Genomic DNA, 17,578 nt, shown 5'->3' with positions numbered 1-17,578 from the left:
AAAGTTTTTGCTAGAATGTTTGCAATTTCTTGTTTTGAAGTTAAGAGTGTGCCATGTTGTTCTTTGCATATCTATGATGTGTTGTATTTGAGGACCGTTGTTTTTTCCTTTCATTTTCCGTATCAGGTTCCATATTTTGTATGATGGAGTACTTGTTGTCATGCTGGAAATTAATCTTCTCCAGCTTTCCTTTTTTACTTCATTTATAATTCTTCTTGCTCGTGCTTCACTCATCTTGATATTGAGATTGGGCTTGAGCGCAGACACACACACACACACACACACACACACACACACACCGTCTCTATGTGAGTGAGAGCAGGTCAGAGCCAAGCTAATGTCGCTCTGTGTGGATTATTTCAACATCTCTGGACCTTGTAACGTTGTTTTGGGGCCGGTATTAATTCGGGATCATCTGCTGTATTTAACAACAATCCATTTCCCATATTCTGTTTATGTTTAATGAGGCAATAAACAAACATGACAAAAACATATTTGAAGCCAGAAGTTTACATACCGGTACACCTTAGCTAAATATATTTAAACTAACTTTTTCACAATTCCTGTCATTTAATCGTAAATATTCCCTGTCTTGAATCAGTCAGGATCACTACTTTATTTTAAGAATCTGAAATGTCAGAATAATGGTAGAGAGAATGATTTATTTCAGCTTTTATTTCTTTCATCACATTCCCAGTGGGTCAGAAGTTTGCATACACTTTGTTAATCTTTGGCAGCATTGCCTTTAAATTGTTTAACTTGGGTCAAACGTTTTGGGTAGCCTTCCACAAGCAATAAGTAAGTTCTTACAATAAGTTGCTGCAATTTTGGCTCATTGCTCCAGACAGAACTGGAGTCAGGTTTGTAAGGTAATTTGGAGGTATGCTTGGGGTCATCGTGTATTTGGAAGACCGAGCTTTAACTTCCTGGCTGATGTCTTGAGATGTTGTTTTAATATATCCACATAATTTTCCTTCCTCATTTTGCCATCTATTTTATGAAAGCACCAGTCCCTCCTGCAGCAAAGTATTCTCACAACATGATGCTGCCATTCCCATGCTTCACGGTTGGGATGGTGATCTTCAGCTTGCAAGCTTCACCCTTTTTCCTCCAAATATAACGATGGTCATTAAGCCAAACAGTTCAATTTTTTTTTTCATCTGACCAGAGGATATTTTTCCAAAATGTAAGATCTTTGTCCCCATGTGCACCTGCAAACTGTAGTATGGCTTTTTTATGGTGGTTTTGGAGCAGTGTCTTATTCCTTGCTGAGAAGCCTTTCAGGTTATTTCGATATAGGACTCGTTTTACTGTCAATATACTTGTCTACCCATTTCCTCTAGCATCTTGACATGGTCCTTTGCTGTTGTTCTGGGATTGATTTGCACTATTCACACCAAACTACGTTCATATCTAGGAGACAGAATGTGTCTCCTTCCTGAGCAGTATGATGGCTACGTGGTCCCATGGTGTTTATACTTCAATACTATTGTTTGTACAGATGAACTTGGTACCTTCAGACCTTTGGAAATTGCCCCCAAGGATGAAATAGACTTAGAGGTCCACAATTTCTTTACTGAGGTCTTTCTTTACTGAGGTCCTACTGAGGAATTTTCAGAATGACTCGAGATGCAGCGTTTTCCCTATATGCATTTTATGAATTAAGAGCGCCACTATTAGGATTTCACATTGTTTATTTAATATTCTTGATTCAACATAACGCTTGCTAGCCCCCAGTCAGCAAAATGTTAGATTTTTTTTATCTCTAATATCATGTTTTATGTGTATAAATTATATGTGATTATTCCCAACAGACTCTGTATGGTATATGGGATTATCATATTTCTGAAAAATGGGTAAAAAAAAAAAAAAAGACATGTCTTATGGGGAAATTAAATAACATGTATATTGAGTGTCTTTTCCATCATATTTATTTTCATTTTAAAGAATTTCCAAATTTAAATTATATCCACTATCAGCAACAGTGCATAACAGCAGGTGGCGGTAATCACCGGTAAATTGGGATCCACCAATAAAACAGAAGCAGCAACAACATATGTATGTGAATCCCGTGATATCTTCCTTATATCTCAAAGGTGTCTGATCCACTATGAGAAGTGAGTACTTTCAAACTTGACAGCTTATTTTCACTCCTCTGACTACAAAGAGGCTTTTAGCATCTCGAACAAGCCTGTATATTGTATGTGGTACAGAATTGTCTCTCGCAAAAGTCATATCTCAGTAATAAAACTAGTTTAAAACAACCAGCCCCCAAAACAGGTGAAAACTTAAAGTGGACCGATTATGCAACATTCACTTTTACATGGTGTTTGAACATAAATGTGTGTTGGCAGTGTGTTCACAATCACCCTATAATGATAAAAATCCACCCAGTCCTATTTTTTTTTAAATCCCCATTAATCAGAAGCACCGTCTCAGAACAAGCCATTCACAGATTCCGTACAATGTGAAGTCACTTTGTACAGGCCCTGCCCACAACTGTTGACGGACACCGCCGACGTACATGTTTGTTTTGTGTGTTGTTTTGTTATAGCGCATAGCGAATGTGGTAACAGTATTTGTGTATTGCTCATCCATCATTGCAAAACTGCTGAAAAAACAACTACAACAAATAAATACATTTATCAAACCAGGAAACTTCCTGGTTCATTCTCAAAGTTGTCACTTCTGATGGAGTCTCTCCCTCATCAGTGTCTGACTCCGGTTTAAACATATAGGGCTGAACACCACTATTTTCGCTGTCAGTCATATTGCTTATGATGTCTAGTTTTCCGAAGCAGAGATGTCAAAACTCAGCCCTATTCTGGATACGGGACGGGGAGCACCAGCTCATTTGTATTTAAAGACACACAAAAACTGCTTGGTTTTATTCCCACCCAAAAATTTGCATTTTCAACTTTCAAACTTCACAGACACATTCTGGGGACACCAAAGATTTAAATTACATCTTGTGAAAAGGGGCATAATAGGTGCCCTGTAAATTAAAAGGCTTTTCAATTCTCAAATCACAACCCTTACAAAAATGTACAATGGATTTACTGTTGTAACACTAAATGTACTGTACTAACTATGGTAGTTGTGGCAGAAAAAGGTTTCTAAATGTATTTAGACTGCTGTTCATAAAACAAAAAATTCCATAGCTCTTTATATAGAAACCATCATTACCAATCATGGTAGTGAGTAGCCATGCATGGTTTTACCTATGGTTATCATGGTATTATTAAAAATATAATTGATAAAACTGGATATTATTGAAGCACTATGGTAAATGTTCATAATTATTATGGAGCAAGCAATCAGTTTTTCAACTGTATAAAATGTGTTCTGTTGTAATGCTCTCTAATGGAAGGAAAATGTAAGCTGTTTTGTTTGAATTCAGAAATTCCAAGAGATGACTGTAGTTTAATCAGTAGGAGCCTGATAAAAGGAATCTGTAATTAAGACCCAATTTAGTCACACTGTCAGAATATTTCAATTTAGCCATATAAAAATAAGGTGTTTATATTTTCCTCTGCATCTTTATTTGCATAATTTTTATCTGCATCCCAACCTCAAAATCAATGCTGTATTGTCAAATGTGCATTTCAATGCACATAACATGTAATATTATTTGCATGGGTGCTACCAAAGCAGGTTCCACATTTTCAACAGGCCCTTTGAGGACACAAATAAACCCTAATGTGGCCCAGGATGAAATTGAGTCTGACACCCCTGTTTTAAGCGATTCCTCAACCAATACGTGTTAATATGTGTCCGGCGTTGCAACCAAACTCTTTTTGGTCAGCTTTAGTTTTGGTAAACTTTAGATTTACACTGTTGTTTTTGAAACTTGTTAAAAATAATTATATATTAATTAAAAAATATACATAATATATTTTTATTGTATTTATATTATATTATATTATGCAATAGTAATATATTTCTGTCCCAATTTCTTCAAACTGATACATTATTTGAATGCTCTTTGTTTAAACCCACGAGTCCTTATTTCTCATGAAGCAAAACCTTTGAGATTTCACTTCATTTTATCACTCCACAGAAATAGTGCGCGTCTCATCCTGTGTCATTAACACAGCATACATGAGCCCATTGTGACCAGGAACATTTGCATTACACGATCACTTAAAGTGAAACCATAGCTATTTATTTCAAAATTTGAAATCAAATCAAAGTTGATGTGTTTATATTTTCGCAGTTTAAGATTTTAAAAGCTTCACGCACTCTTCCGGACAGGAGCTGCTTTTGTTGACATCCGTGGTGCAGCTCAGTGACCCTCTGAGTTCAACTTAACGACACACAAACATGTCTTTGATGGCATTTATATTTTTCACTTAAAATTCCCTTAGTTGTTCATTAAAATGTGACTGGAATTTGAAGTGCACAATAATCGCACTTATCTCAAATAATCCTGGAGCAGATAACCACGATCAGATGGTTATTTAATAATTACATCAAGCCTAGCTGTTAATGTCAAAGGAGTTTAGCCATTAGAGAGGTTTGACTTCCTCCAAAGTGTTATAGTCACGCAACCGATCTGTGCAATCCCATCTCTGAAGCACGCTGTGGTGGTTCGCCCGAAACACAAAACAAGGATTCAATCAAAACCACGCAGACATGCATTTCAGTTGCAATGCATATTTAGCACTTATAAAGGGCCAACCCCAAGATTAATTTGATTAAATTTGCTTCGGTGTCCTGAGAATTTAAAGCTCAAAAGTATATTTAGTTTTTGACGTGCATGCTTGGCATCCATGTACGGTCGAACGCAATCCTTTCAAAGTATACTTCATTCAACTTGAGCTCATACAAAAGCAGCTGGAGAATGCGCGCTACGACTGTTATAAGAGAATGGGCTATTTATCATCAAGAGTGTAGACCCATAAATGTCTTTATATTCCTTCAGAGGAGTTGCACAAATGCAGGTATCTCCTGACCTCCTTAAATACATGCTCTTGACATGCTCATCCACTGTTATTTAAATGACACATTTACATGTGATTACATCTTCTAGTGCTTCTTCATGACAGAAATGGCTCAACTGTGAGTGTTGACCCCTTTTGGACCCACTAATTAGTGCAAATAATTTGCCGTGCATGCACATACTGCGCGTTCAGAATAGTCCCAGTTAGAAAAACCAGGCCACACAATTCAGTGTTTGAGCACTCTGCTGATCACAAAATTTGCATACGCAGACACCTAGCATTCGCATCTGACTAAAGTACAGTGTACATTGGGCTTAAGTCCCATGCTGATGGAAAACAATTTCATTAGCAGATCTGTAGCTATGTTTTACTTATTTTACATAGAATTACGTGGTCTAGTTTTTTGGTGTGAGATTTACTTGGGTGGCATGAGAGCATGTGACTGGGCCTGAAAGCATGTATCACGCAAAATGTGTGAGAGTTGGCAACCCTACAATTATATACAGTGCAGATGCAGATAATCTAAAAAATACCAAATATTGGATGATTTATCTGCCTTTATCAACTACTAACAGTAATGCTGTAGGAGGGCCTGGGTAGCTCAGCGAGTAAAGACGCTGACTACCACCCCTGAAGTCAGAAGTTTGAATCCAGGGCGTGACCGCAGCCAGGTCTCCTAAGCAACCAAATTTGCAACCAGTTGCAAGACAGGACAAAGTCACATGGCGTAACCTCCTTGTGGTCACTATAATGTGATTCTCGCTCTAGGTGGGGCGCATGGGGATTTGTGCTTGGATGCTGTAGAGAATAGCATGAAGCCTCCTCACGCACTATGGCTCTGCGATATCGCGCTCAACAAGCCACACAATAAGATGCACGAATTGATGGTCTCAGATGCGGAGGCAACTGTGATTCCTCTGCCACTCGGATTGAGGCGAGTCACTACGACACCATGAGGATTTAGAGTACATTGGGAATTGGGCATTCCAAATTGGGGGAAAAAAAAAAAACAGCAATGCGGTCAGGCATAACAGGAGCCTGTTGTTACAGTTACACTGTAGTGCCACTTATGTGCTTCAATTACAATCTGAAACAGACCTAAGAGTGAAAAGACAAAGAAAATGTATGGGAGAAGACTCGTACCTTCAAAATCCTGCAGGAGTTGTCCATCTCTGAAAGACATTGTCTGTTTCAGCTGCTGGTCCAACATGCTGTGAACGGTCACAAAGCCTTCATCCAACGCAACCACATAAGGGAAACACACAGCCGCCGCAATCACGCTCTCTGACCAGCTCACCGGGGCACGCTGAGATATCCCCTCCGCGTTAGCAAACATCCCTGAGAGAGAAAGATACAGAGGAGAAGCATGACTTATCATGAATGATCACCATGGCGACAGCTGGAAAAAGCGATTCATATCTAAGGTGTGGTGTGACTAAGTTATTTTGAAACCATAAACATACAAACAATAAATGCATTTCAATCCATTCATCAGGGACATATAAGAGGCACTTCCTTTTGAAATGCACTAGTGAGAATAAAGGAATTCTCAATAAAACAACAGTCAAACAATCTTCAACAGTTCAAAAGACCTTCAGAAACTCACTGAACACAGCTGTACATCAGAGAATGAGGTTAGGGGAGTGCAATCATTGATTTATAAGTGGATTTAAGTTTTTAATGTTATGGTTGAAAACCTCTTCAAAGCAAAAGTAAAAACTTTTAGGAAGGCAAAGTTTTGGGTGGGTTATGTCCACACAGGCAGTGCAAGAATCATCTGAGCATGAGCAGTTTGCATCAAAGATCACACAGAAGCAGGCCTTATTAACACTTTCTGTCCAATCCAAATCACTAAAGATCCATCAGCCTATTGCAAGCCCTTTGGAAATGGATTTCAGATATCGATAATTTGAAGAGTAATTAAAGATTATATTAAAAAGGCTTCCTTACAAATGTACAATATCATTATATATTTCTGAAATTGACATTGCCAAAGTGAAAACCAAGATTGGGATTTCAAAAACCTAGTATTTTTACCAGTTGTAATTCAGTTGTTGATTTTAGGACTGGACATTTTAACTTTTGCAGATATCTGAAGGATATATGAGGATTGTATGGATTAATTGACAGATTGCGAAAATCTACTAGTGAAAATGCAGTTACTGGCATCTAAAATGTACTAGTTGAAATTCCATTTTTGATATCAAGAATGGGTATTTTCCACAAGAAATTATGCTATTTTTTAAATCAAGAATTAAAATGTTACTAGAGAAAACCTTATTACTGATATCAAAAATGGCATAAACACACAATGCTTGGAATGTTCCATCACCTTTAACATGACAGTTATGATGGCATATAAGGAAAATCAGTAAAACAATCCCATCCAAATGTTCATGTTTGACAAGGTTTTGTAGATTTGAATTGATCATCTGAATGTCTGTGTTGACCAAAGCGATTTCACAAAGCATAGGTAAATATCATGTGGATGCTCATCTGTACTAAAAAAAAAAATGAAATAAATAACATCTAATCAGTGCTGTTTTAGATTGTTTAACTCACCAAGACCACCTGGGGCAGCAAGGAGAAACTCTTCCCGGCCGATCCTCTTGACGATTGGTTTCCTCTCTTCACAATCATAAGGAAAAAGTTCCTGGGAGGCTCCTGTGCTGTAGTTCAGGATCATGTACTGTGTGGGCAGGGCCAGGCAGATAAAGTACCCATCAAGGCTTAGGGCACAGGGCTGCTCTGGTGTGGTCACTTCCTTTAACATCTGCACCCGGTCCTGGTGGACTGTACAGATCTGGACCGCCCGTCTGCGTGCCGACACCACAGCCATTTCCACACAGAACGGGTCCCCAGTCACTGGGTTCTCGTTCATACAAAATGCAGTCACACCTTTGAGCTTAGTGCCCCCGGTGGGCACAGGCTCCAGGGTAACCATGTCCACAACAGTGATGGTTGTATCACAGAGGACAATGAGACGTTCCAAAGCAGAGGCAGCCTTGAGCTCCACCACTGGCTTCTTCAGGCCCAGGTATTTGTGCAGGAGCTTCTGGGCATTGTAGGCCAGCTTCCCCTTGACTGTTGTGTGCTCCTCTAGTAGGAAGTGATGGATGAAGCAGTCATTGGTTCCCAGGTACAGGTGTTTGCCACAGCACTCTATGCATTCGATGTTAACTCGCACCTTTTCGCCAATCACCAGCTCCCGCTCCACGGCGGAAACCAGCTCAAAAGCTTTCACACTCATGGTGTCACCCACATCTATGGCAAGCGAGAAAAGGCAAACAGAAACAAACAGTAAGATATGGTTCACCCTGACAATGGGTATAAAACATGCTTAACTATAAGGAAGATGCTGATGTGTGTAAATGTTTAAGGTTTATGAACAGCAAAGTACAATCGATTTTAAAGTTAATTTACATCAATGCCTCTCGATGTAATGTGAGAAACAGAAACACAACAAATGGCTTACCAACACCAACAACTCCAAGACACAGCACTATTGACAGTAAAGCAGTTGCCTATTCACCTGTGGTTTGTATACACTCTGGTGCGATAACCCTAATGGCACTCTATCATCAGCAAAGCCCACTATCCCCCCTTAGACCCGCATTGCTTGTCAGTAAGTGACAGTTATTTGAAAAAATTATGTTTTGTTCAAACAATCAAAGGCCAGTTTAGCTAAACTAAAATAGATATATGCATCAACACACTGGAAAGCTCAAAGTCACTCGGTGTTTGCTCTCACATCCATACAACAGCCCAAAATATATATGAACGACAGGAATAAGACCGAGTCTGAGCAATTGCTATGATTGCGGATGATTATGGGAATCTATGGCTATATTTCAAAATATAGTGAGTAGCCAACAACATTTTTGGTCATCATATGCTTTCTGAAGGAACGCGTAAAAAGTATGATGCCCAAAAATGTGTCTGGGGCAGCTCAATAGGTTTGGAGACAGCTTATGTATCCGATGGTGAGAGTGTGTATGTGTTGCGGCATGCTAAGAGCGCAAATGAGGCAACAAGTAATGTGACAGAGATCCAAGCGCATGTCATACCCCAGCCGTTGCCAGTGTGGTCCTGATCAGAGTGATGGCAGCGTTTTCAAGGCCTGCCCGTTTCATTCAAGTGCCCAACTCCACCTCCCTCTTGCTAGCCTTGCTTTTGCGCTTCCTGTTTCTCCACCGAATACTTCCGGTCATGTGATAAGGGTGGCCCCTGTTTTTTTTTGTTGTTGTTTTTTTTTTGGACTAGAGCTTTTATAGAAACCAAAATCGAATGTATAAACGATGTAATCAGAATAATCTGAGGTCTGAATAATTCGGTAATCTGTAACTCATTTGCCATTTCATTAGTTATGCTTTGTTAAACTTTAATCAGAGATGTATTTATATGCGAGTTAAGAGCAAATAACCTATTTTAAAGTTGCTAATTAAACAGTTGTAGCTACTCCTCAAGATATTACTTGTAATTTTGAAACATATGTATACAATTATGACTACTCAATTGAGATGAAGAATCCAGTCATATTAGTGACTTTATAAAAGCTTTTTAACCCTTAATGCATACCTCAAGTCTTCCATCCCCTGTACCTCATAATTTTTATTTTTTTAGTTATGCCCACATCTCTTTAGTATTCCTCAACCTCTCTCTTATGAATAGCGTAATGATAATAATAATAATAACAAGTTAAAACAGCTTTATTTTCATAAGTGTGTGGGGTCATTAAAAGACCCTAGATATGTAATGGTGTCAGTAATTTTAATGACTATTTTTTTTAATGATTTAATATCTATATAACATTTAATATCTATATATTTACTATAACAGGATGTATATTTATTTATTACAAGGCAATTGAGTACTGTATTCATCCAAATGACTTCTATTTCACATTGATTTTCTGTGCGACAATGTGTATGTAAACATATGTATGTAAACCTACGTGTTATACATGCTATTTCTTAAGGTGGCACTGATGTGTCTGTGATTGACCTGATTTTAATTTGACATTGCTATTTGATAAAGAAGCAACGTGTAAGTAAACTAGCAGGTGTAACACCTGGACAGTATGATTTGGCTGTCATTTGAGTGCACTACTGAAATTATACAAGTTGCGCATCTATTTAAAAACTTTAAACTTTTGTGTAAGGGTTAAACTATGGAGTCAATTCCACGCCACATATATTTGCAAAAATATAAAGTATTGCAAAATAATATACATTTTTGCAAAAGAAAAAAAGTATTGAGCAAAAAAAAAAAAAAAAATTTTTAAACAAAAATTAACTATTACATAGGCTAATAAAACATGATCTGATCAACTTACAGGTGAAACTCGAAAAATTAGAATATCGTGCAAAAGTTCATTAATTTCAGTAATTCAACTTAAAGGTGAAACTATTATATTATATAGACTCATTACAAGCAAAGTAAGATATTTCAAGCCTTTATTTGATATATTTTTTATGATTATGGCTTACAGCTTATGAAAACCCCAAATTCAGAATCTCAGAAAATTAGAATATTACATGAAATCAATAAAAAAAAAAAAAAGGATTTTAAATACAGAAATGTCGGCCCTCTGAAAAGTATAATCATGCATATGTACTCAGTACTTGGTTTGGGCCCCTTTTGCATTAATTACTGCCTCAACGCGGCATGGCATGGATGCTATCAGCCTGTGGCACTGCTGAGGTGTTATGGAAAACCAAGATTCTTCAATAGCGGCCTTCAGCTCTTCTGCATTGTTTGGTCTCATGTCTCATCTTTCTCTTGGCAATGCCCCATAGATTCTCTATGGGGTTCAGGTCAGGCGAGTTTGCTGGCCAATCAAGCACAGTAATAACCTGGTTCAATGACCATGGTTTGGTACTTTTGGCAGTGTGGGCAGGTGCCAAGTCCTGCTGGAAAATGAAGTCAGCATCTCCATAAAGCTTGTCTGCTGAAGGAAGCATGAAGTGCTCTAAAATGTCCCGTAGACGGCTGCGTTGACTCTGGACTTAATAAAGCTCAGTGGACCAACACCAGCCGATGACATGGCTCCCCAAACCAACACAGACTGTGGAAACTTCACACTGGACTTCAACATCTTGGATTGTGTGCCTCTCCATTCTTCCTCCAGACTCTGGGACCTTGGTTTCCAAATGAGATGCAAAATTTGCTCTCATCAGAAAAGAGGACTTTGGACCACTGAGCAACAGACCAGTTCTTTTTTTCTTTAGCCCAGGTAAGACGCTTCTGACGTTGTTTGTTGTTCAGGAGCGGCTTGACAAGAGGAATACGACATTTGAAGCCTCAGTCCACTCCTTGTGAAGCTCCCCACACATTTGAATGGCCTTTTCCTGACAATCCTCTCCAGGCTACGGTCATCCCTGCTGCTTGTGCACCTTTTTCTTCCACACTTTTCCCTTTCACTTAACTTTCTATTAATGTGCTTTGATACAGCACTTTGAGAACATCCAACTTCTTTTGCAATTACCTTTTGAGGCTTTCCCTCCTTGTGGAGGGTGTCAATGATGGTTTTCTGCACAACTGTCAGGTCAGCAGTCTTCCCCATGATTGTGAATTCAACTGAACCAGACTGAGAGACCATTTAAAGGCTCAGGAACCCTTTGCAGGTGTTTTGGATTAATTAGCTGATTAGAGTGTGACACTTTGAGCCTACAATACTGAACCTTTTCACAATATTCTAATTTTCTGAGATTCTGAATTTGGGGTTTTCATAAGCTGTAAGCCATAATCATAAAAAATATATCAAATAAAGGCTTGAAATATCTGACTTTGCTTGTAATGAGTCTATATAATATATTAGTTTCACCTTTTAAGTTGAATTACTGAAATTAATGAACTTTTGCACGATATTCAAATTTTTCGAGTTTCACCTGTACAGAAGACTCGTCTGTTGCCGCGGTCAGTTTGTTCGTTGCTGTTGCGTGTTCTCAACCTGGCAACCAGCATGAGCTTCGAGTCTGGGGAGGAGGGGGCGGGGGACACAACTCTCTCCAGTATTTTGAATTTTGACTGCAGTACCCATTTTAAACACTTGATGTCAATGCTACATATTGCTCCTTATGCATGTCCTCTTAAACTTACACTATTCAAATAACCTATTTTAAAGGTGCTCATTAAACAGTTGTAGCTACTCCTCAAGATATTACTTGTAATTTTGAAACATATGAATAAAATTATGGCTACTCAATTGAGATGAAGAATCCAGTCATATCAGTGACATTATAAAAGATGTTTGAGTCAATTCCATGCCACATATGTTTGCAAAAATATAAAGTTTTGCAAAAGAAAAAAGTAGAGCAAAAAAATTTAAAAAAAAATGTAAACAAAAATTAAGTATCACAAAAGTAAAATAAAGTATCGAGAGAAATAAAGAAAGTTTTGCAAACAAAAATAAAGAATTGCAAAATATAAATAAAATACAGCAAAAACCAAGATATAATTAATTGCAAAAAATCAATGACTGTTGTAAAAGAAACTAAACAACTTTTATCCTTTTTTATCTCTTAGCAATGATTTTGCCACACATCTTTTTCTTTGCAATGCCTACTAATTATTTTGCAATGCTCCTTTTAATCTGCATTTCCATCACGTGTGAGCTCATGATACCGTTTTGCCTTTGCGCTTCACTTTTCTGTGCGTTTCACTTTATGGCACTGTTTTGACGTGGGGGTGGAGTCAGGGGATTGGGGCGTGTACAACGTGATGCCTCCCTGGAAGTTACGTCATTAGCTTGAGACACGAATCAAAAATCATGGCCGAGTAGAGGCATGCAGGTGGATGTCAGGTATGTAAAGTTGATTGTTTCCTTTTATTTAATTAGCATTAAATGTGTTTTAACAGCGTTTGCTTCAGATAAAGAAGTTAGAGATCAGTTAAAGCGGTGGATTTATTAGCCATACTCGCTAACGCGTCTGAAATAGACGCAGTTTTTTTTTTTTAAAAGACAGAACACATGCACGTTTGTTACGATCGTTTAACTTTTTATTTGTAATTATTTATTGTCTCCTTTAACAGTGATAATGTAATATCTATCTATTTATTTATTTATATATTTTTAAATATGGAGTTTAAATTTTTTTTAGAAGACAACATACTATGGTATAGACAATATATATTTCTATAAAGTAAACATAAGAACCAATCAATTGAGAGAGAAAAAACTGCTATTTCAGACGCGTTAGCGAGTATGGCTAATAAATCCACCGCTTTAACTGATCTCTAACTTCTTTATCTGAAGCAAACGCTGTTAAAACACATTTAATGCTAATTAAATAAAAGGAAACAATCAACTTTACCTGAGATCCACCTGCATGCCTCTACTCGGCCATGATTTTTGATTTGTGTCTCAAGCTAATGTACTTCCAGGGAGGCATCACGTTGTACACGCCCCTGACTCCACCCCCACGTGCCATAAAGTGAAACGCATGCATAAGGTGGCTCAGTGGTTGAGGCTGAGGGTTACTGACCAGAAGGTTGGGGGTTCAAGCCCCAGCACCACCAAGATGTCACTGTTGGGCCCTTGAGCAAGGCCCTTAACCCTATCTGCTCCAGGGGCGCCGTATCATGGCTGACCCTGCACTCTGACCTCAGCTTAGCTGGGATATGTGAAAACTAATCAATTTCACTGTATATATGCAAAAAACTGTGTGTATAATGTGTGACCAAAATAAAGGATTCTATTCTATAAGGAGCAATATGTAGCATTGACATCAAGTGTTTAAAATGGGTACTGCAGTCAAAATTCTAAATATTGGAGAGAGTTGTCTCCCCCGCCCCCGCCTCCCCAGACTCGAAGCTCATGCTGGTTGCCAGGTTGAGAACACGCAACAGCAACGAACAAACTGACCGTGGCAACCGACGAGCCTTCTGTAAGTTGATCAGATAATGTATACGTTTGCAATGTTTTATTGTTTGCAAATTATAAACAAGCTCATGTGGATTTTTTATTGCACCTTTAAACCCCTTACAAACCCTTATAAAAATTACAACTGTTATTTCACATTTTACCACAAGACATAGCAAGAGAACGGTTTCGGTCGTGTCTAGAAGGGATCCCTCTGTCGTCAAGTTCTCGTGCGTGCGCGTTCTTCTGTTATGATTATTTACGCTCGGATATAAACGTATTAAGATGTGGAGCATTACAAATAATAATCAATAATAATATATCAATAATATAAAAAAATTACTATCACGGAGTGACTATTTGCACTAGATGTAAATATCTGCCACATATTTGCACTGCAATAGGTTGGAAACAAAGAAATTAAAGACAAACTTCAGCGTTACTCCAATGGTTTCGTATAATAAAATGGCGTGGATGTGATTTTTCCATGTGGATGATCTTGGTTTAAATCCACCTTTGGACCCAATTTTCCCCATCCTGTTTGCTGTTTCCACCTTTAATATTTTACTTTAATACACCTTAGTAAATAAAATGAATATAAATGTTGATTTCCTCTCAGTGATTTGGTCACGATGAAGGTCAGTGTGTTGAGAGAAAGGTTTGATACGGGTAAAATTAATCATGGTTTTACTAAAGTAATATTGTAGTAACCATGTTTTTTTATTTGTATTTTAATTTAAATTTTTTTTTTTTTTTTTGTTGTTGTTGCCAGAAGCCATAGTTTTAATGCAATTAACCTTGTTACTTTAACAGTAATATGGTGTTAACATAGTACACCATGTTTTAGTGGTTACTATAAAATACCATGGTGATAGGCTATGGTTACTGTATTAAAATCATGGTTAATTTTTGTAAGAGGTTAGGATTAGGTTGTAGGGTGTCTAGGGACTCAAAATAAACACACTGTTTGTATTTTATTAGGTTTCAAATATCTCTGTCTAACACTATTTGCACTTAGTGCAAAACAATTTATACTTGCTGTGACAGTTACTTTCCACAACAAATCCTGTAATCTTCTTGAAATATCATATAGCATCCCATGTTTTTAGGATACAGTTGACTGAACTTCAAGTTATTAAGGCACATATTACTTCAAATCTTAGATTCTGTTATTATGACTTAATTAGTTGACATTAACAGTAATTTATGAACTAAAAGGTCCTTGTGTTGAAGAAAACCAAATGTATCCCCTCTTATAGTTCACTGAGGTGGGGATGCAATCTTTATTTATTAAAATATAAAGTTGCATTCGAGCAGATTAGAACCCAAAGCCTTTAAAATAAAGGCTAAATGAGTTACCACTAGACCTCCCAATCAAACTTTTTTAGCTGCGCTGATTGATGTACTTCTCCATTGACCAACAATATCTCATGACTGAAAGTGGCAGACATAGAGATAAGTTGTCAAAATTATTATGTGAAATATTTATTTTAGAACTTGATTTGATCATCAAAACTAACCGTTCATCAAAACAGGCAATTTAAAATAATACTTTACAAATGCTCCTCATTGCTGTGCGAGTTCTAATTAATGCTGTGTAAGAATCTCGCAAGGTTGACGAGAGAGGGATCCCTTCTTGGCACGACCGCCTGGTTCTTTTCTCGTTTCAAGTTCTAACAAGTCCGGAGATCATTCAGTCTGCTTCAGCGTCTGACGACATTCATTACATAATGCTAACATTGTTTACTATTAAATGTTAATCACAAAATCAGTTCACTAAATAAAAAAAAAAATTACTTTGCGTCTCAGATTTCTCTGATATTCTGCCACTGAAAAGGGACATTTTCCTAGAAAATGTCTTGGAATATCTTGTTGTGTTAGCTTACCAGAGTAATTTAACTCACCTGTCAGAGTAGGCATTAAAGGGGTCATGACATGAGGAATCACACTTTCCTTTACATTTTGACATATAAGTGGTCATTGTACTATAAAAACCAACCAGATCTCATGAAAATTCGTACATTGTTTAAGAGTTGGCTATTTTGTATGGTCTTGCAATGTTGTTTGCATAAACTCCAAGGCCTCCAACATAAATTTTATCTAAATGTCAAGAACCGGCCCAGACTGGATGGGCCAATTGAAAACATTTTGTAACGGGCCCAAGAATTCCTAACTGAAGCCCTGCTCAGTCAGTCACACAGGCAAAGAGCAGCGAGAAGTGTCTGTCATGGGAGATTCACCAAAGTGGACTTACACAGGACACCTTCATGTGCCTGTCTGGATTTAAATGTTTTTCTACATAAACGTGCACTAGATTGAACGACTTTGACTGTTATCATACATCTCGCGCCACTTTTAAAAGATGTGATGTCAAGTTATAACTGTAAAAATGATCCTCATTGTGTTTTATTCAGCTGCGCTGTCTTGCTGTTGTGCTGTTTGGAAGGCCTCCTGGACTGTTTTTGCACCCATCTGTGCTATTTTTAATTGTAAACATCTTTAATCGTTTTGATGCGTTTCCTGCGATGTGTAAAGAAACCGGGAAAATGTGAGATGTGAAGACCATTGTCTCTGCTTTGGCCTGTTGAAACCGTTTGAAGCACCAACATCACTGTGTATTGTATTGCATTTGAGTATTTAGAAGATTTCCATGTGTATTGCTTGTGAAACCGTCACAATATGATTCAAGCTTTGCAAAGGAACTGTTATTGAAAGATGGGGGAGTTAAAATTGGACTATTCGATGGAAAACTGTAAGTAACCAATTTCATTCACGAATATTTCACATGTCATGACTGTTTGATAGTTTATGCTGTGCTTAATTGAACAGTTTGATGCGTTTGATGAAATATGTTGTGTGTATGTCATGTGCTAACCCTGAAATTTTGTTTTTTTTATGTTGTGTGGAGTTGGTTCATGTTCTTCGGATTTCTTTTCATATATGCCTGTATTGGAAGGGCTGCAAGATGTTAGCCAATCACAACAGTGGGCATTTACATTGAAGTCTCAAGGGCCAGGCAGCAAACCAAGCATTTCAGACATAGGGCCAACATTTTTATAAATGACTAAATAAAGTGGACCATAATAAAATTATTTAAACAAAAAAGAATATGTCATGACCCCTTTAAGACTTGCAAGAATGTCTGTAAATTATATGATAAATATATAATAAAATATGTATACAAATATGAATAATAATTAATGTCAATTAATTAGTTATATTCTATCTGAAAATTTGTAAATATACACCATAGGACAATAAGCTACTCTCCTCCTCTGTGATCAGAATGTGCTAATACTGTGCTTCATTATTATTTGTATGACTGCATGCTTGATGAATGTTTTGTGCACATGTTCTGTATATAGCCAGACTTGTGATCTATGAAACTTTTTTCCATAGAGCACCTTCAGTTAGATTATTGGGTGAAGACTGCGTAGACAATAGACTCATATTACATAATAAATGGGAGAAACTGTTTAACAATTAATTATACCTTTGGATTTTGCTTTGGGTTTCATTGAGAGATAAGAGAGCACAACAGCTGAGGCACATTTAAACGCACTTGGTGTCATTTGGATTATAGTGATTTTAAGTGAGCAATACCGAGGCTTGCATGAATGCCTTTTAATTAGTTTGTTATCAGCTGCAGCAAATGCATTCTTTAAGCAGTCTAAAAATGTCAAATATTGATAAGTCAAAAGCAATGTTGAAAAAAAAAATATTATTGAAAAAAAAAAAACTTTAAAAAGGAAATAACATAATCTTTCAAATG

General features: G+C 37.4%; 1 protein-coding gene across 3 annotated transcripts in view; it reads right to left on the bottom strand.

The window, feature by feature from the left end:
* LOC127646943 (transforming growth factor-beta receptor-associated protein 1 homolog) overlaps positions 1 to 17,578 on the bottom strand; it is a 57,501-nt gene that overhangs the window by 14,300 nt on the left and 25,623 nt on the right. For 2 of the 3 annotated variants that reach the window (XM_052130930.1, XM_052130931.1), the window contains exons 4-5: positions 7,506 to 8,207; positions 6,087 to 6,281 (exon numbers count right to left, since the gene is read on the bottom strand). In XM_052130930.1, the coding sequence (XP_051986890.1) occupies positions 6,087 to 6,281; positions 7,506 to 8,207 (897 nt within the window). Of the gene's footprint in view, positions 1 to 6,086; positions 6,282 to 7,505; positions 8,208 to 9,010; positions 9,125 to 17,578 lie in introns of those variants that run through there. The other variant, XM_052130932.1, reaches the window with a different exon arrangement.

Source organism: Xyrauchen texanus, chromosome 7 (assembly GCF_025860055.1).
Source record: "Xyrauchen texanus isolate HMW12.3.18 chromosome 7, RBS_HiC_50CHRs, whole genome shotgun sequence".
Lineage (NCBI taxonomy): Eukaryota > Metazoa > Chordata > Actinopteri > Cypriniformes > Catostomidae > Xyrauchen > Xyrauchen texanus.
Note: the sequence above shows the minus strand (reverse complement) of the source record. Positions and strands in the feature narration are given on the sequence as shown.